This window comes from Ursus arctos, unplaced genomic scaffold (genome assembly GCF_023065955.2).
Source record: "Ursus arctos isolate Adak ecotype North America unplaced genomic scaffold, UrsArc2.0 scaffold_26, whole genome shotgun sequence".
Classification (NCBI taxonomy): Eukaryota; Metazoa; Chordata; class Mammalia; order Carnivora; family Ursidae; genus Ursus; species Ursus arctos.
In genome coordinates, this window is record NW_026622941.1 from 42,625,808 (window position 1) to 42,648,688 (window position 22,881).

At 51.8% G+C, this 22,881-nt stretch overlaps 1 protein-coding gene across 1 annotated transcript; it reads right to left on the bottom strand.

The window, feature by feature from the left end:
* Window positions 1-11,197: 11,197 nt before the first annotated feature.
* Window positions 11,198-17,648, bottom strand: KRT4 (keratin 4). The gene is made up of 9 exons (XM_026501556.4): window positions 17,133-17,648; window positions 15,329-15,543; window positions 14,337-14,397; window positions 13,856-13,951; window positions 13,129-13,293; window positions 12,736-12,861; window positions 12,088-12,308; window positions 11,812-11,846; window positions 11,198-11,702 (listed from the first exon to the last, which is right to left on the bottom strand). The coding sequence occupies exons 1-9, from the start codon at window positions 17,646-17,648 to the stop codon at window positions 11,518-11,520; spliced, it is 1,620 nt and encodes a 539-aa protein (XP_026357341.1). The 3' UTR covers window positions 11,198-11,517.
* Window positions 17,649-22,881: the final 5,233 nt, after the last annotated feature.

A 22,881-nucleotide genomic window follows, 5' to 3' on the forward strand; every position in this document is an offset into this window, starting at 1 on the left:
ACCCATCGTCTTGGCCCCTTCCCCCAGAATAAAGCCATATGCTTTCCAGGAGTTTACAGTCTTGTTAATGTACTGGATCCGTTGGTTCTTAGCGCAGTGCTTGGCCAATAAAACAGATGCTCATAAAGTTGTTCGGTTGAACGAATCAAGCAATTAATCAACTGATGAATTCATGAATGAATTAAGCCTTTACGGATTACAACCAAATAAAACCAGGCAAAAGTGGGTTCAAATCCCATGACATGAGATAGCCTAAGCTAATTGAGATCGTATGCAGTTTAACAAAATACACGTGCAAAATGAGTGCCTCCTCCTTTCCAGTGGAAAACTGTCGTAAAACCAACCAATTAAGAATCACTCGATCACTCAAGCCCCTCTGATTGGGCAAAATAGGTGGAGGGGATTTAGAGGTACAAACTTCCAGTTATAAAATAAGTAAGTCTCAGGGATGTAAAGTACTGCGTAGGGAATATAGTCAATGGTATTGTAGTAACTTTGTTTGGTGACAGATGGCAACTATGCTTATCCTGGTGAGCACTTTGTAACGTATGCAATTTCGGAATCACTATTTGCACACCTGAAACTAATGTAATATTGTATGTCGATTATATTTTAATTTAAAAAGAATCAATCAGGGGCACTTGGATGGCTCAGTCAGTTAAGCGTCTGCCTTTGGCTCAGGTAATGATCCCAGGGTCCTGGGATCGAGCCCCGCATCAGGCTCCCGGCTCTGTGGGGAGCCTGCTTCTCCCTCTCCCTCTGCCTGCCCCCACTCATTCTCTCTCTCTGTCTAGCTTACTCGCTCATTCTTTCTCAAGTAAATAAAACCTTTTTTTAAAATAAATAAATAAAAAGAATCAATCAATCACAGAATCAGCTTGAAGTTGACTGGGTATTTGAGGTCCTACAATCTGCCCCTCGCCCAGTACTGGGATCCCCTCCCTAGCAGGTCTAAACCAGATCCCTGACCTTCCCCAGCCACTGGCCCAGGCTTAACGGCAAGTGAAATTAGCCCAAGGCCCAGAGGGTGGCCACACATAGACACCCTCCTCCACTTTGCTCCCTCAGAAGAACCAGACTTTAAAGATTGAACAAAACCCAGAACTGGGCCAGCCCCACCCTGTGACTAAACATGACCAAAGCTGTTTAGATCTGCTGGGTTTCAGCATCATTAACCATTGAAGATGGCCAATCACCTCTGCCCTTCTAGATCTCACAGGAACAGAGCTGGGTGAATGGGATCTGTCCAATGTTTCAAAAAATGTATTGCAGGGGTGCCTGGGTGGCTCAGTCGGTTAAGCGTCTGACTCTTGATTTCGGCTCAGGTCATGACCTCAGGGTCACGAGATGGAGCCCCATGTTGGGCTCGGCACTCAGTGTGGAGTCTGCTTGGGATTCTCTCTCTGCCCCTCCCCCCACTCATGCTCTCTCTCTCTCTCTCTCTCTCTTTCTCTAAAATAAATAAATAAATCTTAAAAAACATATCGCAAAAATTAGGCCATATTTCTTTTTCTTAATATTAAAAAGTATGCACTTGGAAGCCAAACAGACCCGGTTTTTAAATCTCCATTGTCACTGCACTTCCCTGAGCAGGGTTTAACCTCTCCGGGCCTCAGTTTCCTCGTCTGTAATTATTAATGTAATTAATAATTTCCTCATCTGTAATGTATTAATGCTAAATCTCTCATAAGGTCATTGTCATGCCTGGAAAGTACCTAGCACACCCCCTGAGTTCAGGCCGTGTTCACGATCGTGAACTGCTTTTGTCTGCACCCGCCACGGAGAATTTCAGCTTTCGTGCCTGTCAAAAGAATCAATCCCATAAAATGATGATTCCATTTGCACGTATCCATGGAGGCCCCACAGGGAATGGGAGCACAGCTTGGGGCTGGATAGACAGAAATCATACCCAGCGCCATGACTTGGGAATGAGAGGAAGCGGGGCCTCGGCCACCAGCGGACCACAGAGAAACCAGTGAAAACTTTGAGGAGTATTTACTGAGCCTAGACTCTCTCGGTCACCGTGTGATAGAAGAGACTTCAAAGAGCTCACAGTCTAAACAAGCCAAACCAAGCAAGACTGTAAAACTGTGCCGTGTAGTGGGTGTTGTGAGGGCGTGAACAGTCAGAAAACAGGGAATCACACAGGAAGGCTTCATGAAGAGACGTGGGCCAAAACTTTCGAGGAGGGCAGGATTAGACAGAAGGAAAGGCATTTCAGCGCAGGGGACCATGAGCCAAGTCTCAGTGTCGAAAACAAGCGCGGTTGGATTCAGAAAGTGGCGACCATGGCGGATTTTTGTCATTTGTGGCTACGCGACATCTGTGAACGCCATTCCTACATTTAGGCCATTTCCCCCATTGGGATCCCCACCTTCCTAGGGCAAAACCCAGAAAATGCCTTCCCAGGGTCCTTTGCAGCTGGAGGCCAGGCAGTGGTCTAGAGTCTTCCAGTGAGGTAGACCCTGGTGAGACTCGGATTCTGATGTAGACGATGTAAGGAGATAGCCATGGACGGACAGCAATTGAGCTTCCTGGAGAGTGCACTGACGGACACACCTGGGCCTCCATGGGCAGAGGTAGGATGCTGTCATTTCACCCCAAGCACCATGGGCACAGCAGCAACGGCCACGTCGTTGTCACCAGAGCAGCCCCCAGGTGTGGCTGAGCTTGGCTCCAGGCTACCCAGCTCCGAGAGATGCCACGAGCCACAGTGTCCTCTAATACACTATTTCCCATTTGCATTTGACAGGATGGGTATTCATATTTGCAGGTATGAGCCCTGATCAATACAGTGATAAGCTAGGCCCGGCTAGAGCAGAAAAGGATTGGAGGGTAGAATGGGATAGAGGGCCTTCCTGACAAAAGGAGGCTGCTGTGTGGCCGGGTTTGGGCCCTGACATCCAGGGAATGGACCCCTAGGATTCTTAAACCCACAGTGAATCAAGGTACCCAACTGCCCCCAACTGGGGCAGATTCCAGCCATGGCCAGAGCCCACTGATTCTGAGCCATATTTACCATTCCTTTAAAGGGAATTAGCTTGGAGAAGAGTCTTTGAGAAGCAAAGTCACAAGCCACCATTGTTGTCACCTAGTTCTGGAGCTGGGACCTCCCAGCCAGTGGCAGAAGGAGTAGGAGGAAGGGCTTAATCTGTTCTTGTTCTTCAGCCAGGATTTCAGAGCAGACATTGCCCATGAGGGAACAGGAAGCAAACTAGGAATTGGGAGTGTATTAGCAGGACTAGAACGTCGATTCTGATTGGAGAGTCATGAGTGATACGGGTGATGGAAGGGAGGGAAGCAATCCCAGGTTGAAATTCATGATGGTCCCACCCAGCCCTCTGGACTGGGGAGACCCAATAAATATCTGGAGAAAGCACAGTTGGCTTACACTCACCCTGAATATCTGGATTATTTGAAGCTTACTAAGTCCCCTGAGCTCTTTCTCCCTAGATAAATGAGTGAGTCACTGTGTTACAGTGTGTAAAATCAGAGCCTCATAGGGTACTGCAGCCAGGAGGCTGGCCAGTGTGCTGCTCTGCCTCCAGGCAGTCCTCCCTCTTTCCCCGCAGCCTCTCCTGCTCTTCAGGATCCCCATGGAAGGCTATTTATCCAATCTTCTGGCTTGCCCAGGCCAGCAAGGCACCACCCCAAGCTAAGGAAGTTCTTCTTGGATCTAACTTCAGTGCCCTCTGCTCCAGCAGGAGCCCACCTCTTCTTCATGGGATCGGTGAAGTCGGGGTCTGCAGGGGTCTCACCTACCTGACCATCGTGCCTCTTCGACGTCCACCCTTCTGCAGACCCGAAGTCCCTTTTTCACATCAGAAAATTATATTGACCTTCACGTAGGTTAGAATTTATACTTTCAGCATCATTTGAGAGCGTATCCTTTTACTGTGAACTCAGCAACGCTTTTAAATAAAATTGCATTTTATAATCGCATACATCTCACAACGGTAATACACGTGCATGAAAGACATGGTTTAGTCAGTCTACAGACACGCGTGCACATGTGGATGCTTAGAGCCCTGGCAGTAACACAACAGCACCCTGAGACCTTAAGCCTTTGGTCTCAGACTCCTGCCAGCCAGCCTCTTCCACTGTTGGACGGCTCTGCCCTTCGACAGGTCTTGCTGTCCCCAGCTGAAGTTCCCCGCCAGACTGCGCCTCCCTGAGTACCAGCACCGCCGTCTTCCCTGCCTTTGTGCCCATCAGCATCTGGTCCTGGCAGGCCTTTAATGGATGTGACCTGAACTGACATGACTTTGCTTTCGTCTGGCCTTCCAGAATAATACACACAAACGTCCCAGGCTTCTGTAGGACACCTATTCTGATATTAGAAAATACTACTGTGGGGCACCTGGGTGGCTCAGTCGGTTAAGCATCTGCCTTCAGCTCAGGTCATGATCCCGGGGTCCTGGGATCCAGCCCCGCATCGAGTCCCGCATCAGGCTCCCTGCTCAGAGAGGAGTCTGTTTCTCCCTCTCCCCCTGCTGCTCCCCCTGCTTGTACTTGCTCGCTCTTCTCTCTCTGTCAAATAAATAAATAAAACTTTTTTAAAAAAGAAAGAAAGAATATACTGTTGAATTTCCAGAAGCTGTTCTCCAGGTTCAATATACCCAGCCACTTCTCGCAGTTTCCAGGACTCTTCGCTCCATTTTGTGAATGAAACTCTAGATATCTCAGTGCCTTATTAAGGCATAGTATTCAGAGGTGATGTAACGTGTGGCAAAACTCCTAGGAGGACCCTTACTGTCTGTGATGTGGACGCTGTGCTTCTTTCAATGCAAGTTAAGGTTCTGTCTCCTTTATCTGTTGGCTCGCATGGGTCCTGCCTGGGGGGCAAGATGCAGGCTTTCCCCAGGTAAGCCAGGCAGTCCTGGGCTTGAATCCTGGCTCTGCCTCTCACTAACTTGTGCGTAAGTGGGCGAGTTACCAAACCTCTCCAAGCCTTAGCTTCCTCATCTGCACGATAAAGTAATAGCAGATTAATCTTCCATAGCTGTTGTGAGAATGGAATTCAACAACGCACGGCAAACACTAAGGCTGATACCTAGACATCCTGAGTACTCAGAAAACATTCACTGTTATTTCGTATTGGTCATTTCGTGTCACTCTGAGATGTGCTCCCGTCCTCACCCGAGAAGGAGCACTAACATGACCTCTTCCGTTGTTCTGGAACAATCACAGGCTAATTGCTCCAGTGATGACCTGTTTCCTTCATCGGTTCTTTTTTAAAAAAGATGTTGTTTATTTATCTGAGAGAGGGAGAGAGCACAAGCGGGAGGAGGGGCAGAGCGAGGGAGAGAGAATCCTCAAGCAGACTGCCCACTGAGCACGTAGCCTAACTCGCAGCCTGACCCCAGGACCCTGAGATCCTGGACTGAGCCCCCCAGGCCCTCTCTTCATCGTACCCTTGACTTAATGTCTTCTTCTTCCGCAGACGCAAGCCGTCGGCCTGCTCAGCCTTCCCGGGCTCTCTGTACTCGTGAAATGAGTGTTTATTGATCACCTACATTTACCAAGCCCTGTTCTAGGCAGCGGGGATGCCACAGTGGACCAAACAGAGCCCTGCTCTTCTACAGTCCACACGCCGGCAGGAGACAGACACTAAAGAAATAAATACATGTTTTCGGGCCGTGAAAGGCAAATAAAGTACCAAATAACGGCAGCAGGAGAGGAGAGTGGACATGACCAGGGTGCTGTCTCAGAGGGTGGTCTAAGGGGACCTGAGCTGAGCATCTGCAGGCAAACGCGTGAGGAAAGGGCATCCCGGGCAGAGGGAACCACAAGTGCAAAGGTCCTGAGGCAGGAAGGCGAGGAGCGTGTGAGGAACCACATGGGGCCAGCACAGCTGAAGCAGAACACGGGAAGAGCAGCCTCAGAGGTGAGGTCTGAGGCAGCTGGAAGACAGATCCACGAAGCTTTGAGACACCGAATAAGGTCAGCTTTTACTCTGAGAGGAGAAGTCACTGAAGTGTTTCAACAAAGGCAAGACATGAGTCTTGACTGACTTTTAAAAGGATGAGTCTGCCTGCTGTGTGGAGAGTCAGTTCTGGGGTCAAGGGAGAAGGTGTTGAGACTCGCTTCCTCTTCCTTACCTCCCAGGACAGAAACTTGACTCTCGGGGCGCCTGGGTGGCACAGCAGTTAAGCGTCTGCTTTCGGCTCAGGGCGTGATCCCGGCATTATGGGATCGAGCCCCACATCAGGCTCCTATATGCTGGGAGCCTGCTTCTTCCTCTCCCACTCCCCCTGCTTGTGTTCCCTCTCTCGCTGGCTGTCTCTCTCTCTGTCAAATAAATAAATAAAATCTTAAAAAAAAAAAAAAAAGAAAGAAACTTGACTCTCGATTTTAAACAACGCACTTCCACATCCTGCTGTGAGAATGAGCTGAAGGAACGGTGCCCTTACAGAGAAGAGAAATAGGACAAGAGAACTGAGAGGGAGGCTTGCCCTCAATAACTTTTTATCCGTCAGCTTCCTCTGGGCAATAGGAGCTCCCCACCATGCTGGTGCTGAGTCGTGTTTGTCTGGTGTGCTCCTTACACGGCAGGCTGTCACTAGCAGAAACCCCATCTCGTCCTCACCAGGATATTCCAAAAACCACTTCGGAAGTTATTAAATAAATTGCTTGAAACAAAAGCTAAAAGGGGAAGAGGGAAAAAATGCCAAGTGGTCATTTAACCTGGTGAAGAGAAAGTTAACAGGAAACTTAGATTTCTTTTTTCCATGCAACGGTTTGAAAAGCTCTCCCTCTCTCCGCTGCAGACTTTGCGGGACTCAGTTGGACATAGAGCAGAGGGTGTGATCACAGCGGGAAGTAAGGTTACCGTGGGATACTATGCAAGTAGTCCAAGGAGACTGAGATGCAGCGACGGGCAGCCCCCAGCCTGTGAAGGTACAAAGCAAATATTGAAGGAATGGATACCATTAGGGGGAAGACGCTTCTGCCAGGAGACAACGGAGTGATGACAAATCTCTTGGGCCCCGGAACGCTTCCTCATAGTAAACAAGAGTGGGAAAGGAGGCAGATTGGTGGCAAAGCTTAGCATTACAGCTGCATGAAGTTCCCAACGTGTGTCCAACGCACATCCTGGGCCCAAAGGCCACACCCTGAAAGCGGGTGGCCCAGAGTTCCCTCTTCATCTCGTCCAGAACTTGTTCTCTCGGACATGCCTCAATCTGAGCTTGTCTAGTCTTAGAGCACAAAGCCCAAGCCCCAAACAAATTGGACAGTGGGTCACGCCATGGTGCCCCACAGCCTGGCCTCCACCTGCCTCCCCAGCTTCCACTCCCACCACTCCTGCCCTTAAGAGTGAAATGCTAAGGATGCTTGGCTATTGAAGGGTGCTAAGCTGTTTGGGGTTCATACCCATGCTTAGCTGTGCCACACTTCCCTGCTTTTGCTCTGAGACTCTTGCTGCCTAGAGCCCCCTTCTGCCCTGTGACCTTACCCCAGCTCCAGGTCCATACCCCTTTCACCTGGCTGACTCCTACTGTTGCTGTTAACATTCCCCTGAAAGTATGGAAAATCCGTATCTAATATGTCTGCCTCCCTGACAGTCCCCATACACTCACACGCACACACACACACACTCATAATAAACTATGTCCTCCTTAAGAGTGACGGCCCCCCTGTAATGCTTGTCAAGCTGAAGCTCTTAGACAGTGGATTTGCAGGCAGACAAGTGCCCAGTCTGATGAGCACAATGCTGCGACCCCCCAGGACACCACCCAGGGAAGGGAATGTGATCAGAATGAGGCCTAAGGAAGCCTAAGGGAGCCAGACCAAGAGGGCGGGCCAACAGGGTGGAGCTGCTCAGGAGACTTCCTGGAAAAAAAGGAGTTCCTCTTAGAGGAGGTTAGAATCCTGCCCTCTGGCAGATCCATTCTCCCCATCCCCACCTCTAACACCCAGGCCTACCTGTCCTTCCAGACCCGACTTAAAAGCCACCTCCTCCATGAAGCCTCCTGTGATTGCCAACCCCCTCACCCAAGACTGAAAGTAATTTCACCCTTTTCTGGACTCCCATAGCCCTTGTTTGCAATTCCCAAGAACGTGTCTATCCGGTTACCAAATGATATACGTTCATGTTTTTATCTAGTCATTATTACCCCAATTGAAAACGCCTTGAAAGAATAGTCTAATTTTTATTAGAACACTGCCTAGAACATTTGTTCATTCATTAAACCAACGTTTGTTAAACACCTACTATGTGACAAGCACACTGGCCTTGAAATATCAAAATGAATAAATCATGGTCCCTGTCTTACAGAGTTCAAAGGCTGATGAAGGGTGGATGGACGATGGCTAGATGGATGGATGGATGGATGGATGGATGGATGGATGGTAGACTGATGGGCAGAGGGTGATGGATAGGTAAATGGCAAACGGCAATCCAAACACTTTCGGCCCAAAACCTCTCCCTAGCTCATCTAGCTTCTCCTTTAAATTTTTGAGAACCAAATCCACAATGCTTCAAGTAAAAAACCCACAGATGCAGAACAATTTTACCTTGACCCCAAGTCAACCAGGGAACCATGGGCAACAACAAGCCTGAGTCCTAGGGCTCCCACCAAGAGCTTTCATGGCCATAGCCCTACACTCCCAGCCTTCTCGTCATGGGATACAAAGATAACTATCCAGTCTCTACCTTCAACAGAGCAAAAAGATGGAGCAGATGTTAAAATGGCTTCTCCCCTCAGCCTGCTCCTTCTCTTCGTCCTGGGCTGCCCACTATTACCTTGCCCTAGGGAGTAATAAGGGGGGACACGACTCCCTTGGTTATTTCCCTAGATAGCTGTCTCACTAAACCTTGACCATCACCCAACACACAGTAGTGGACCCGCCGTATTTCGAGGTCCTCTGGTGTTAGAATCCAAAGCCTGGGTCCCAACAGTAGGCCAAATCAAAATCCCGCAATGGGACAACACTAAAAAAAAACCCTCTTTGCTCTATCCTTCAGTTTCACCAGTGACAAAGGAGAGAGACTTCAGAAATGTTGGCAAGAATTTTCTGAAACCAGGAAGGCTGGACCCAGAGCAGAAGGTCTTGGTAGAGGGAGCGGGACCTATGCAAATGAGGTCATTGCTCGGGAGCCAGGAGCCTGAGCCAAACCATCTGTTAGGCTGTAGCCAAGGCTGGAAGTCAAGAGCTTGGAGAGGGGGGTCAGAGCAGATGAATCAAATAAACTGAGTTAAAGACCTGCCAACCCACATTTGGGACATCAGTGTGAGAAGTGCTTTTAGTAGGCCTCCAGGTAAAGCCTTTCGGAGGGGATGGAGAGTGCGGGACCTTCCAGGGGGCAGGTAATGCAACCTGTGTCTCCCTAGTTCCCCTGAACACAAAGAGCTGGCCAGATCCAATTCAAAGGGTCTAAGAGAAGAGTGGTGCCTGTTATCTCAGAAGTAGATTTTCCCCTTCAAAGAATCCCCTTTGTATGGCCGGCCAGCTCCAAACCTATGGATCATGGCCAGGATCCACTCCCCTGAACTGTTTTGGCAATCGAGACCAACAAGAATGTTCTTCCTCTTTTATGTAAACCTGGAGTCTTCTTTAAAGAAATAAAACACAAACGTACCCACATAGACCCTTGCCTACAAAAACACATTTATTCTAAGATACACACCCACCCAATCTGAGTTTCCTTTTTTTATTATAATCATACTTTTTATTATATTATGTTAGTCACCATATAGTACATCCCTGGTTTCTGATGTAAAGTTCGATGATTCATTAGTTGCGTATAATACCCAGTGCACCATGCAATACGTGCCCTCCTTACTACCCATCACCGGCCTATCCCATTCCCCACCCCCTCCCCTCTGAGGCCCTCAGATTGTTTCTCAGAGTCCATAGCCTCTCATGCTTCATTCCCCCTTCTGATTACCCCCCCTTTCTTCATCCCTTTCTTCTCTAAGTTTCCTATGTAAAGCATTGTATTCAGCCCCAGGGACCTGGCTACTTGGGGGGGGAGGTTTTCCCAAGACAATGGGGAGATTGGGGCGGGGCTTATGAAGGACGAGACTTCCAGCCCAGGGAGCACAAGCCCCTGAGAGTAACCCTTTGTCGCTCTGCCCCTACTGCCCTGAGCCTGCCTCCAGGGCTGTGTGAAGGCCACACGGGCAGGGACTGGCCTTGGGCAAACCATGTGCCCTTCCGTCTGCACAATAAGGGCCCCACGGGCACTGTGCTGGAGGGATTGGAGTCTGAACAAATTGCCTGGCAGTCCAGGGTGGGAAACCCCAATCGGGTGGCCAAGGGAATGAGCGTATTCTCCACCTGCAGTAGGAGGGATTCAGGTCGGACCAGAGGGGGAGCTGTGCAGGAAAATTATGCTCCTCCAGGTATCTTGGAATTGGTCCAGTACGGAAACAGGGTGTCCACAAAGACAATGCACCGATCCTCACTCTGACCGTCCTCACCCCATTCTTCACTTCATCAATCCTCCTCTCCAGGGCTGGCCCCAATCCGGCAGCTTCACCTTCTACCCCTCTAGCAGACCTGCCTCCCCCCCACATTCCACCACTCAGGGACAACAGTAGAGACATAACCCCAGACATAACCACCTCAGACGGGACAGTGAGCCCAGCACGAAAGCTCTGTTAGAACGACATGCTTCCACTGCATCCAGCAATCGGGACCTTGTCGATTCTTGGAGCAAGTTCCTGAAAACCTTGCTGGTCCAGTGGGATTGAGTCCTCTGCATAAAGTCTCATGAAAATGCGGAGGCCTTGCTAGATGCTGAGTATAAACTCTCCATAAGCTCCTTAACCCCCCATTCCATATTCAGTGGAGAGCCCTGACTGACTCTACTCTACCCCCTCCCTCCAGGTTCACTGAGGCTCAGCGCTGGGATGGTCCTGCTCCGATTGTCTATCGTCTTTATGTAACTGTTGGTTGTTTTGAGTCTGTGTCCCTGTTCTGCAGGCAGCCGTCAGGCTCCACACACTGCGCTTCTCCCTCAAATTAGGTAATGACCTTGATGGGTGCAGACAGATCCTTCAGGCCCCAGCCTCCTCTACTCCCACCTGAATTCTAGAGACTTCTCCCCAGGGAACAAGGACAATGGCTCACAGTGAATGATAAAAGCGTTTTATTAAAGATTCACCCAAAGATGGATAGAGGCAAGGAGAAGGGGTGGATGGGTCACTGAGTGGTTCCTGTCCTGAGCTTGCAGGGCCAGTTGTTGCCAAGTGGCACAGGAGTTTGGTCCTGATGTAGAGGGATATCTGGGATCCTGGGCTGGGAGGGGGCATACCTGACCCTGATGGTCCTGGAGATGAAGCTCCTGATTGTGTTCTCCTCTGCCCATGCGAGGCGAAGGGTCAGCTGACACCCCACCCATTCCAGGGAGGTCACCAGACCCAAATCGAGAAGCTACCAAACTCCACACGGAGGTGACACTGGTAAGATGAGCCCAAGAGAGGGAGGGTGGAGGTGGAGGTGAAGGAAGAACAGAGACACCAGGGCTGGGCCCAGCTGGGCTCAGGGGCGGCAGGGACCTCGTCTCCTCTATCGGTGGGATCTCTTGGTCACGGTGGTGGAGATGATCTTGCTGCCCGAGCTGCCACAAACACCACCACCAAACCCAAAGCCACTTCCGGAGCCAGAGCCAAAGCCACTGCCCAGGCCGAACCCTGAGCAGCTTCCTAATCCTCTGCCGATGCCCCCGGCACTAGCGCCACCACCGACCACGGCTGCAGGAGAAAGGCAAAGGAGATGGTTACTCCAACAGTACCGGCAATCAGGGGTCTCAGCCCAAACCAGGGTGAACAAACAGCCGCAGCAGGGGCAGAAGGGACTTACAGATGCTCATGGCGCCCTGGCATTCTCCAGACATTCTGTGGGGGAGAGAAAGAGCAGTGAGTCACAGTAGAACCCTGAGCCATGATTGGCTCAGTAAGCAGGTCTCAAGCACCTGTCCCATCCTTATGCAGCCAAATTAAAGGACTGAATGTGAACCTGTTGTCTACACTGCCCTGGACCATAATACACCCATGCATCTGGCCCAGCAGAGGTGCCAAGTGCTGGTGCTGGGGTCTCTCCCTCCCTCACACTCCTGCCCTGCCTTCCCTGGCCCACCTGCACTCCTCGCCCTCCAGCAGCTTGCGGTAGGTGGCGATCTCCACGTCCAGGGCCAGCTTCACACTCAGGAGCTCCTGGTAGTCGCGCAGCAGCCGGGCCAGCTCCTCCTTGGCCTTCTGCAGGGCGGCCTTCAGCTCTGTGCTCTTGCTGTGGGCATCTTTGAGGGCCAGCTCCCCACGCTGCTCGGCATCAGCCACAGATGTTTGCAGAGTCTGGCACTGTAGACAATGGCATCGAACAGGCAATCATCAGCGTCCTGCTGTCAGGGCCTCTCCACCTGTCCCCAGTCCTGTGCCAGCTTTTCTTGGGTTAAGATGTCAGGATCCTGTCTGTCCTTCTCCCCACCTACTCTACTCTGATGCAGTTCATTTACTCCAGCCAGGGCCCATCAATGTCCCCACCAGACTGATTAGATGAGATGAGCAAAATCAATGAAGAGCCAAGAAACCTTATTCACCAGGGTGTCATGTCAGGTTAAGTAGGGTACTGCTGGAAAGACCTGGGTATGGCTTATATAAGGAGTCACAAATCCCCGCATGCAAGCTCAGGATGCTCTGGCCTGATGCCTGATCTTCTTCTTTACTATAGAGACACTTGTCCTAGGCCCCTGGCCTCGTACAATGGCCAGAAAATGCTGACACTCACCTGCTTCTTGACATTCTCAATCTCAGCCCGCAGCCTCTGGATCAACCTGTTGAGCTCTGAGATCTCACTCTTGGTGCTCTTCAGGTTGTCACCATGTTGGTCAACCGAGATCTGGAGCTGCTGGACCTAATATCCAGGAAAACACAGGGAATGAGGGGTCAGGGGTGTTTGGGTAGGGTCTGTTCTCACGGGAACTCAGCAAGAATAGGCACAGGTGGCAGGGATTAGTACAAGATGTCATGTAATCTCAAATCAGACCAGGATCAGAGATGCCTGGAAGATCAGTTCATCTCTGACTTCTCTTGGGCTTGAGCTGATGATCACCTGCTCTCAGAAACCAAAAGCAGAGCCCCAGAAACCACTCCCAACTCCTGAGAGATGCCTGACACCCACCTTGGTCTGGTACAGGGCCTCAGCCTCAGCCTTGCTCTTCTGGGCGATCTCCTCATACTGGGCACGGACCTCAGCAATGATGCTGTCCAGGTCCAGGTCCCGGTTGTTGTCCATGGACAGCACCACGGACGTGTCTGAGACGTGCGTCTGCATCTGGGACAGCTCCTGCAGGGAAAATATCTCATGTCAGACCCCCCCAGAGAGTCTTCCCTCCTCTCTGACACCAGAAATCCACTGTGGTCATGGAAATGGCCATGCCACAAGCTCAGATGGAAGCAGAGCTGGCTGGCGTCCCAGTGTGTAGGGAGAGGGAAGAACACTAAGTTTCTATGCAGAAATCAAGTAAGTGATGGGTGGCATTTCAAGACAGAAAAGTAATGCTTCTAGTCTTCACTGCTCTCTGAGACCCATGAGCCTTCCCATGTCAGTAGGTGTTCAGGACGTTGAATAGAAGGGAATGGAAGGGGTTCATTTCACCAGGGAAATGCCAGACAGCAAGAAATTCTACCCCATGCAATCTTGAGATCTAATCACCCCTTCTAAGACAACACCTGGTTTCAAAAACCTCCCGGTTGAGTCTCTCACTTCAACTCTTTCTATGTATGACCTTGCTGAGAGCACCCGCAACAAGTAAGAGAGCTGGAGCCCTTTCAAAGAACTGGGAATTCCCGCAGCAGCCTCACAGGTGGGATTCCCTTCTTCGAATGCAGGGGGATGGAGTCCTCACCGCAGCAAAGAGGACCCTCAAGAAGTTGATCTCATCGTTCAGAGCATCCACCTTGGCCTCCAGCTCCACCTTGTTCATGTAGGCGGCATCCACGTCCTGCAGAGGAGAAGGGGGAAGAGACAAGGTACAGAAGTTCCAGGAGGGGCAAGAGGGTGTTAAGTGACACACAAAGATGGTCCCAGCAGCATTTAGGAAACGTGTCTCAGCACCAGGCAAAGTGGCAAGGGGCTAATCATTTGACATACTCTGCCCTAAGGCCAACTACAGAAATGGAAGTTAATGATCCCCATGGGCTTCTTCCCCAACTTCTAGTCCTTAGGGTCTGGCTCAGTTACTCACTCCTTTGACCGCATAGATCTGGACAGTACCAAGTGGGGTAAAGGTGAGGCCAAGATGGACCAAACCCATGATTCAAGCCAAAGACCACTCCCGAGGGAAGGGGAACCCTCACGGCCTCTCTGGCCCCTCCTTCATCCCTTACCTTCTTGAGGACCACGAAGTCATTCTCTGCAGCTGCCCGCCTGTTGATTTCATCTTCATACCTGGGGGTAGGGATGGGAGGGAGAAGACAGAAGCCCCACAATGAGCAGGTGTTTCCCGGATCTCTGCTGCTGGGTTTCAAACACCTAACTATTTGGAAATATCCAGGTAATTGTCTACATTTTCCCATTTTCATACAAAAATTCATTCAACCTACGTGTATTAGTGACATGTGTGACATACCAGTCTAGACCCCGGTTTCTTCAGAGAAGTGAAAATCAAACTTAATAAAGACTGCTTTCAAGAGATAAGGCGTGAGGAGGACAGCCAGCCACAATCTGGCTGGTTTTGTTTCTGCAGAAGGGCTGTCCCTTTGGTGGATTACATTATCAGGAATGCTGCCAATACCAGTTCTCTTTCTTGTTGTGAGAGTGAACAGAGAGAGAGGCGGCTGGGATTTTCTCAGCTCCATCCCACAGGGAGCATAATAGCAACTACTATGTATTAAATGCTCATTATATGTCCAGTGCTATGCTACCTGCTTTCTCAATCTCATTTAACTCCATTTAATTCTCCAAAGCTCCGGTTATTATCCCCATTTTAAAGATGAAGAAAATAAGGCTCAGAGAGGTTCAGCAAGTTACCCAAGAGCACATAACTAGTAAATGGAGGACTCAGTATTCAAACAAGGTGCATTCTTCTGACCACGCCACACCACTTCTCATCTCCACGGTTTTCGATCTTGCTTGTATATGGCAAGCCCAACTCCCTGAGCATATCACTCATTTTCTGTTTGGGGCAACTCAGGGTTACTAGGCCTCACCCCATTACAAAGGGCCCATGGAGATGCAGGGGAACAAAGCAGGGAACCTTCCTGACCCTTTTGGGATCTCTTCAGAGCTGGAATTCTAAATGACCAGACAGAAGCCCAGAAGCCTGGGGCATGGCTGGGCAGACTTTTTCAGGCAGTACCCTTCTATCCTCCACACATACTTGGTCTTGAAGTCCTCCACGCTGTCCTGTGTGGTCTTCAGCTCAGACTGCAGGCGTCCTTTGTCATTGACCAAGGTATCCAACTGCTTCCTCAGGGCACTGATGTAGGCCTCGAAGAGAGGCTCGAGGTTTTTGCTGGATGTGGTGGTTGTCTGCTGCTGAAGGAGGTTCCACTTGGTCTCCAAGACCTTATTCTGTTGCTCTAAGAACCGCACCTGTGTTTTAAAAAAAGGCACCAACCAACCAATGAGGGCCTGAAGCTTTGGCAGGAGGACTGGCCAAGGCCACCCGGGTGACCCGAGAGCCACGCAAGTAGGGCCACCATGTTGCAACTCCAGGCACCATCCACTGGGGTCAACATGGTGGCCACGCTCCATGGCAGCAAACGGGCCACATGTGCTGAGGAGAACAGAGCACAGCCAGAGCCGCAGGGCCCGACTGTGTATGTACTTGCTGCATCCAGAGGCCCTGGGGTGAGGTGCTGAGAAGAACACTGAACTTGTAGGAAATAATAAAATGAACAAAACTAGGACATACAACCACAGGCTGGGGACTCTTGCATTCAAAGCAATCCTGACCCAAGGCAAAGGAATGATAAATTCACTGACAATTTTTTAAAATAAATGGACCTGGTGTGTCTCTTTAGACCTGTGTCCAATTGTCTAAATAGTTAAGATCAAGGCCCGAGACACATTCTGAGTCTCTGCCAGGCTCACCCTGCGAGGGGACTTCCCAGAACTCTCCCTCTCTCTATAAAGACATCTAACCAGATAAACCAGGGCAGCAGCCTAGCGTGATAGTCCCACTATGTGCTGCAAAGCTGAAAGAAAAGCAGGTCAGGGTCACTGACCACAGTCTGAACCCAAAAGGGGAGATGAGGGGAGATGAGACAAGGAAGTACCAAACCCTGGGTCTTGCTTTTACATCTGTATGTCCTGGAGTTACCATAAAGCCTCTTCAAGCTGCTGGTAGTTCATTCGACTAACAAGTAAAGCAAACACTTCCCCTCAGTTTACTTCCAGATGGTTCTATCTTGCCCCATTCTTCTGAGAGGACTAAGACCGATGCCCGGGGACCCAGGGCATCCTCGACTGAGTGGCTATACTCATCCCCTCAGTCATTAGTCTCTGGGTGACTCAGCAATCTGGGCTGATCCGCTTGCTATCATCCATCATACTTGGCTGCAATTGAGCTTAAAGGACTTGAATCTCTACACCCTGCCTGGGAAAGGAAGTCGGATTACAAAAAGAAAAGGAGAGATCCCTCTTCTCTTCAAACAGATCCAGAAAGGAGCAATTTTGCCCAGGGTCGGGAGGATGAAGAAGATAACCCTCCAAGGTCCTAGTGGGACCCAGAGTCTGTCATTGGCTTCGGTCCCTTTTTCATTTGAGAAACCAGGCTGGTTTTCTTCTGCTCCAGCAACAGGAGTGCCAATAGTTAAATTATTACGTTAACTATAATTAATTTTAGTTCATTATTAAATTCTTAACCATGTTATTTCTGAAACCAAAATCTGAGAAAAAGCTGGGATGCCTGGATTCAGAAAAGTTAAGCGATTTGCCCAGTATCACACAGCACGTCTAGGAAGACTCCGAACACTGCACCGGTCTGAGCAGCCTATCTTCCCACCAGCCGTGCGCAAAAGAGGAAGACACACAAGAGGAAGGGTTCCCCTTGAACAGCTGGAACACAGAAGCCCAGAGAAGCCCAGTGGTTTCCGATGCTGCAACAGGCTCAGGTCTGCGATCCCAGGACTCAGGAGCCCTGGTTTCTACCGCCTTATCTGGCCAAGGGGACGGCTCACCTTGTCGATGAACGAGGCAAACTTGTTGTTGAGGGTCTTGATCTGCTCCCGCTCCTCCGTCCGCACCTTCTGGATCTCGGGGTCGATCTCCACATGGAGTGGGGTCAGCAGGCTCTGGTTGATGGTGACCTCCTGAATCCCGCCAGCAGGGCAGGCGGGGAAGCCAGGACCACCCCGTCCGCTGAAGGAACCCCCAAATCCACCACCAAAGTTGCCAGCCCCGAAACCAGCACCAAAGCTGCCAGCGCCGAAAGCAGCACCAAAGCTGCCAGCGCCGAAACCTCCAGCCGCCCCAAAGCCGGCGCCTTGTCGGGACCCGGCCATGCTGATGGCGATGCTCTTTCTCCCCCCAAGGCTGTAGAGGCTCCTGCTGCCGAAGCCCCCCGAGGAGCAGCGGCCCGCGCCCCCAGACACGGAGGCTGAGCTGAATGCAGCTCTCTTGCCCCCGCCGACAACGGCCGAGCCACAGCTGAAGCCCCGGGACCCGCCTCGGACGCACTGCTGTTTGGCGATCATGGCTGGAGAGAGGAGAGCGAGCGTGGAGTTGTCAGAGAAATGCGAGGGGCCAGGCCTGTGAATGCTGCAGCCCTAGCCGGGTCTCTTATATGTGCCGGAGCCGCAGGGCTTGGTTGCAGGGGCATAAAGGGAAAAATCTGAAACATCCTTGGGCTGGGCCTTTGGCACAGGCCCATCCTTCTCGTACCTGCTGAGTATGTCACTAAACACACCTCCAGATGTCATTCGGAGGGCACAGTTTACAGGCTCCCGACACACTCCCCTCCAGGAGAACTCGAACCGGTGCCCCAGGGCCTCCTGAATCACAGGCCCCTGCCCAGGCCCAGCCCTTCGGGCCCGCCACTCACTGCACTCTAGACAGTCTCCCCGCGGCCCCCCGGCTCCGCATGAGAGGGCCCGTCACCCATTCTCTCACTCCACAGAGTTTGCAAACTGAGGGCCTGGATTCAGGGGCACGGCTGCTCTTACCTGTTCTGCAAACCTGGAGCAGGTCACCGTCTGGGGCTCAGTGGCTTTCCCCAGAAATTGGAAATAAAACAAATATTTACCTTCACCTCCTCTCAAGATGCAGCGAGATGATGATCGTTGTGAACCGTCACAAGCCGCACCTGTATCTGTGACCGTATTATTCCTCCACCTGCGCTCGGCCCCGCACGCACCTACAGAAGAAGAAATCCATATTCCAGCCTTAGCCCTCCAACCCAGATCAAGATTCACCTAACTCGACACAGTTGTTGAGGGCCTACTACGTGCCCGCTGCGGAGCTGGGGACTGAGGCGAGGTAACTGCCTCGGGCCCGCAAGACGCCCGTTCCTTCTCCGGCCTCTGTCTGGGGCCGTGTTTGCAGGCTTCCAGATCAGCGTCTCCAGGCTGGCTCCCTATTGGGTGTGCCCCCCTGGTCCGTTTGTGGCCCAGTTGTTTGCTCGGCCCCAGCAGGACAGAACATGTTATTTTCCCATAAGGGTCCCTGCATTCAGGGCAGGAGTTCATCACTCTTCGGTGCTGAGGACCCTTTGGCAGATGAGCAAAACCCAGGAGCCCCTTCTCAGAACAATGTTTTTAACTGCAAAATCCTGAATTGACTTCAGTTCTTCCCCACTGAGTGACAAGGATCTGTGTTCAAATCGCACCTGTTGCCACTAACTAGCTGAACTCATTCAACCCACCCTCCCCCCCCCCCCAGTGCCTGGCACATAGTAGGTCAGTGGACATCCGTTCTTCTCCTGCCCAGACTTTACCATTGCCACTTAGGATGAGAAATTAGACAGATCTGCAGCCCTCCCCCTGTCCTAAAGCCCTGATGAGATTGCCATTCCAAATCCAAGGAACAGCAGCGATCAGGGCCGGGGTCATCCCCACAGGCCGAGCTGACCCTGACCGACTGAAAGCCGGCCACGGCAGAAAGGACCGGCTCCCTCCCTGCAAAGAGAAAGGGCAGGGCCTAGGGGGTGCAAAGAGGGAGGTCGGTGGATCCAGTTCTCGGGGACGGGGCTGCTGGGAAGGCTGGACCGGCTGGGAGCTCTCTCCTTTCCCCACCCCCACCCTCACCCTCTCTCCCTGCCCTCCTGTCACCTCTACCTCTGGTCTACACCCCATCCTCGGCACCCCCGACCTCAGCCTTTGCTCAGCTCCACCCAGCCCAGCCCAGGAGACCTCTAAACAGATGGAGGGTGGGTGGAGAAGCCGTGGCAGCGAGGCCAGGAGACCCCCAGGCTCCACTGAAGGTCCACGGAAGAAAGCCCAATGGGTAGTCCCTCCACCTGCACTAAGTGGGCACCCAGAGCCAGGACCGCCCCCTACAAGGGGGGCAGCGGGACCTTCACTCTCTCTTTCAGCGAGTGTTTATTGAGCGCCGGCTTTGTGCCAGCCCTGTGCCGAGTGCCTTACACCCAGGGCACCGTTACACCTTCCTAAAAGCTCTCCGAGGGGTCAAAGAGCCGCACGCAGTCGAGCCAGGACTTGAACTCAATCAGTCCGGTCCCAAAGGCCCTGCACCCCCAGACTCTCACTGTTTCATCCTCCCGGCTACGAAGTCAGTTGTCTAATTTCTACAGCAGCCAGTCCAGAATCAGGCACCTGAACAAACCTGACTGAACTGGCCGTTCAGGTCAAGGGGGCTCTGAGGGCACTGGTGTCCCGGGGTCTGCCGACTTGCACCCTGACCCCAGGCGTGGGCACGGCTGGGGAGGAAGGTGGAGTTTTACACCAGGTCTCTGGGGCTGCAGCTACGGGAGCAGACGAGATGGGGCCCCACTCCCCCTTGGGAAGCTGAGGTCTGATTCGCAGCCGTCCCGCCCCAAGAGGAGATGGGAAGGCCACCAGGATCGCAGCCTGAGTGAGGGCCCGGAGCTCAGACCCTCTGCACCTCCCACTTGCCGCTCCGTTCTCTTGCCCCTGGAGGGTGGATGACGACTTTCATGGGCTAGAAGGAGGGTTTGCCTCTGCAGAGGTGAACCCCCAAAGTGGCTCCCGAAGTGTCCATTGCATCTTGCAGTCTGTGACACTCCAATGCTAGGAGGAAATGAGGTGGCGTATGGGGGGGGGCCGCCTGGGGGGCTCAGTTGGTTAAGCATCTGCCTTCGGCTCAGGTCATGATCCCAGGGTCCTGGGATTGAGCCCCTGCTGAGCAGGGAGTCTGCTTCTCCCTCTCCCGCTCCCCCTGCTTGTGCTGTCTCTCTGTCAAATAAATAAATAAAATAAAATTCAAAAAAGAAGAAGAAAGAAAGTGGGGGTGGAAGGGATTGGGAGCGGATAATATATAATATATAATCAATCTCATTTTGTGCCGGCGGGTACTTTTCAATTGAGGTACTTCTCATGAAGCTAACGCTTAATCAAGGCACGTACCAACCTGAGATTTAAAACAATAAGACAAGGGAAAGGCCGTGGTGCTTTTCTGAGAGAAGGGACTCTCACTGAGAGCGACTATTACGTGCTGGACACTGGAGGCTTTTCTTAGAACAGTTCCGTTCCTCACAACAACCCTGCGAAAGAGGTGCTGCTATGCTCAGTTTAGAGTTTAGAGTTGCAGACATTGAGGCTCAGAGAGGCTGTGTAACTTGCCTGAGCTCACACAGCTAGGACATGATGGCGGTGGGAAGCCAGAGCTCTCTGTCTAACTGCAAAGCTTGTGACCTTAACCTCTACACCACAGTGCTTTCCATCAGTGACTGCCCCCACGACACCTGCAGGGGAAAAAAAACAACAACCCAGCAACTTCTACAGCCCAGTAGCTTAGGATCCACCAGAGAGAGCAGCAACAGGGTCTTGACCAGCAGGCTGCCTGCTCTGCGGAGCGGTCTCTGCTCCTTCTGTCCTTGCTTTTGTCACGATTCGTTGCTCCGTGTAGGTGACCCTGTCCTTGCAAGCATTCAATAAGGTAGGACAACGTCCCCAGGGGCCGATTCTGTGTCCTTCCATGAACCAAATCCAAATTAACTTAATTACAAACCCTACAATAAAGCCACACCAAACAGGAAGAAAGTTCTAGACGAGAGTCATATTCTGTGGCTTTATTAAGTCAGAATTGTCAGAAGTTCACAAAACCCCCAAATTGTATGTAGCCGGAGAAACTGAGGGTAGACATAGGTTCAGTCTGCAAGAGCGGTTTTGCCCTCGAGTGAGAGAGGCAGCGATGAGTGTCTCTCCCTGGGAAAGGGAGAAAGCCAGCTGTCCGCCTGGGCTGGAGTCCGGATGCTGGACGAGGTGTCTCTAGCAGACGGCAATGGCTAAACGCTGGTCCCCATCCCACCCCCACAGCTCCGCTGCTGTCCTCCATGACCCTTCCTCCTCTGGCCGCTGTTCCTGATCTTATCAAAGAGGACGAGCCGCTGACAGGGGTGTGGAGCAGGGGCGGGAGGAGTGTTTGCTCTGGGCTTTCTGGGCGAGGGAGGCAAGCCCTCGCTTTCAGCCTGGGGATTACAGGGATCCCGAGGTCTTTCACTCAGCCCTGAAGCTGGTGTGTGCTGTGAGAAAGAGCCCCCGCCCTCCCTGGCCCGTGGGTGCCCTTGCCCCGTTCAGTCACTGTCACCGGGCCTCGGCCGCTGCACGGGGCCTGAGTCACTCTTCGGGGAGCCAGAGCCAACTTGGGGATCAGAGACTCCGCAGAAATGGACCAGTCAGCATTTCGGGAAGGGGCCAGGGAGAACAGGGAGAGGTGGGCCTCCTACATTCCGGGAGGGTGGCGGTGGGGGGAGGGCTCTGCACAAGGCCTGCCCTTTCCCACCCTGGGCATGAGCAAGCCGGGGTTAACGTACACATTTTGACAGCAAAACTGTTCTTGTCATCAAAGACATGCATAGCCCCTTTGCAAAACAGACGAAAGGAGACAGCTCCAATTGCTGCAGAGCGGGGCGGGGGGGGGGGGGGGGGGAGGGGGGGTGGCTGTGAGCTTGCCTACATCCCTGAGCAGCCCCTGGGATCCTCGGGCTCCAGGAACTCGGTGTGGGAACCCCTCTGTCTAGCCCTTTCCCAGCCTTCGATGAGGTTTCTAAGTAACATGCTGTTTAGTGAACCTTCCTGAGAAGTGATATAATCTTCGAGTTTTATTGCATGATAATCCAAATATCTCCACTTCGTTTCTCAGCTCCAAATATAATTTCAATGAAGCTGTTTGCTTGTTTTGCTCTACCATGAGCAAGCTCCCCCTGGCTCTCAGCCCATTTTCTCACCTATAAAATGAAAAGTTTGGACTAGATCGCATCCAAGATCCCTTCCGGCTCCAGTACCCCCCAGCTTCTCTGTTTCTTTTGCTATAAAAGCAGCATAACCCAGTTGGTAAGAACTTGGGCTCTGGAATCAGATTGCTTAGGGTCCACACCCAGCTCTGCTGCTTACTGGCTGTGTGACCTTAGACAAGTTACTTAGCCACTCTGTGCCTCAATGTTCTCGTCTGTAAGATGGACTTTTATCAGAGGCTGTTGTGAAGAGTGAATCAGAGGGTTGACAGCCGTGCCAGCCCATAGCCAGCACTCCGCGAACATTAGCTATTATTCCTAGAAGGTGTTGGACGTGGGGGGTGGTCTACACTCTACCCCCTAGAAGAGAAGCATCCCTCTGAAAGTGTGACTGTCTCGCAAGCTAGAGACCACTCGGGTTGGTAAGGTGGGGTGGATTTTGCTAAGTGCTAAGACTTTGTGTTCCTAAGCTGTGGTTTAGGGTTTGGCTCAAAAATGCTGGCCTTCCCGTAACCCTGGAGGAAGTTTTCACCGGGCATGTCTGGGCTCTTCCAAGG

Excerpts from the sequence above, each read along its gene's own strand:
- KRT4 (XM_026501556.4), bottom strand. The coding sequence starts at position 17,648 with ATGATCGCCAAACAGCAGTGCGTCCGAGGCGGGTCCCGGGGCTTCAGC. Across the intron at positions 12,862-13,128 it reads AGGCCCTGTACCAGACCAAG|GTCCAGCAGCTCCAGATCTC; the intron begins GTGGGTGTCAGG and ends CCTGGATATTAG. Across the intron at positions 12,309-12,735 it reads TTGAGAATGTCAAGAAGCAG|TGCCAGACTCTGCAAACATC; the intron begins GTGAGTGTCAGC and ends CATTGTCTACAG.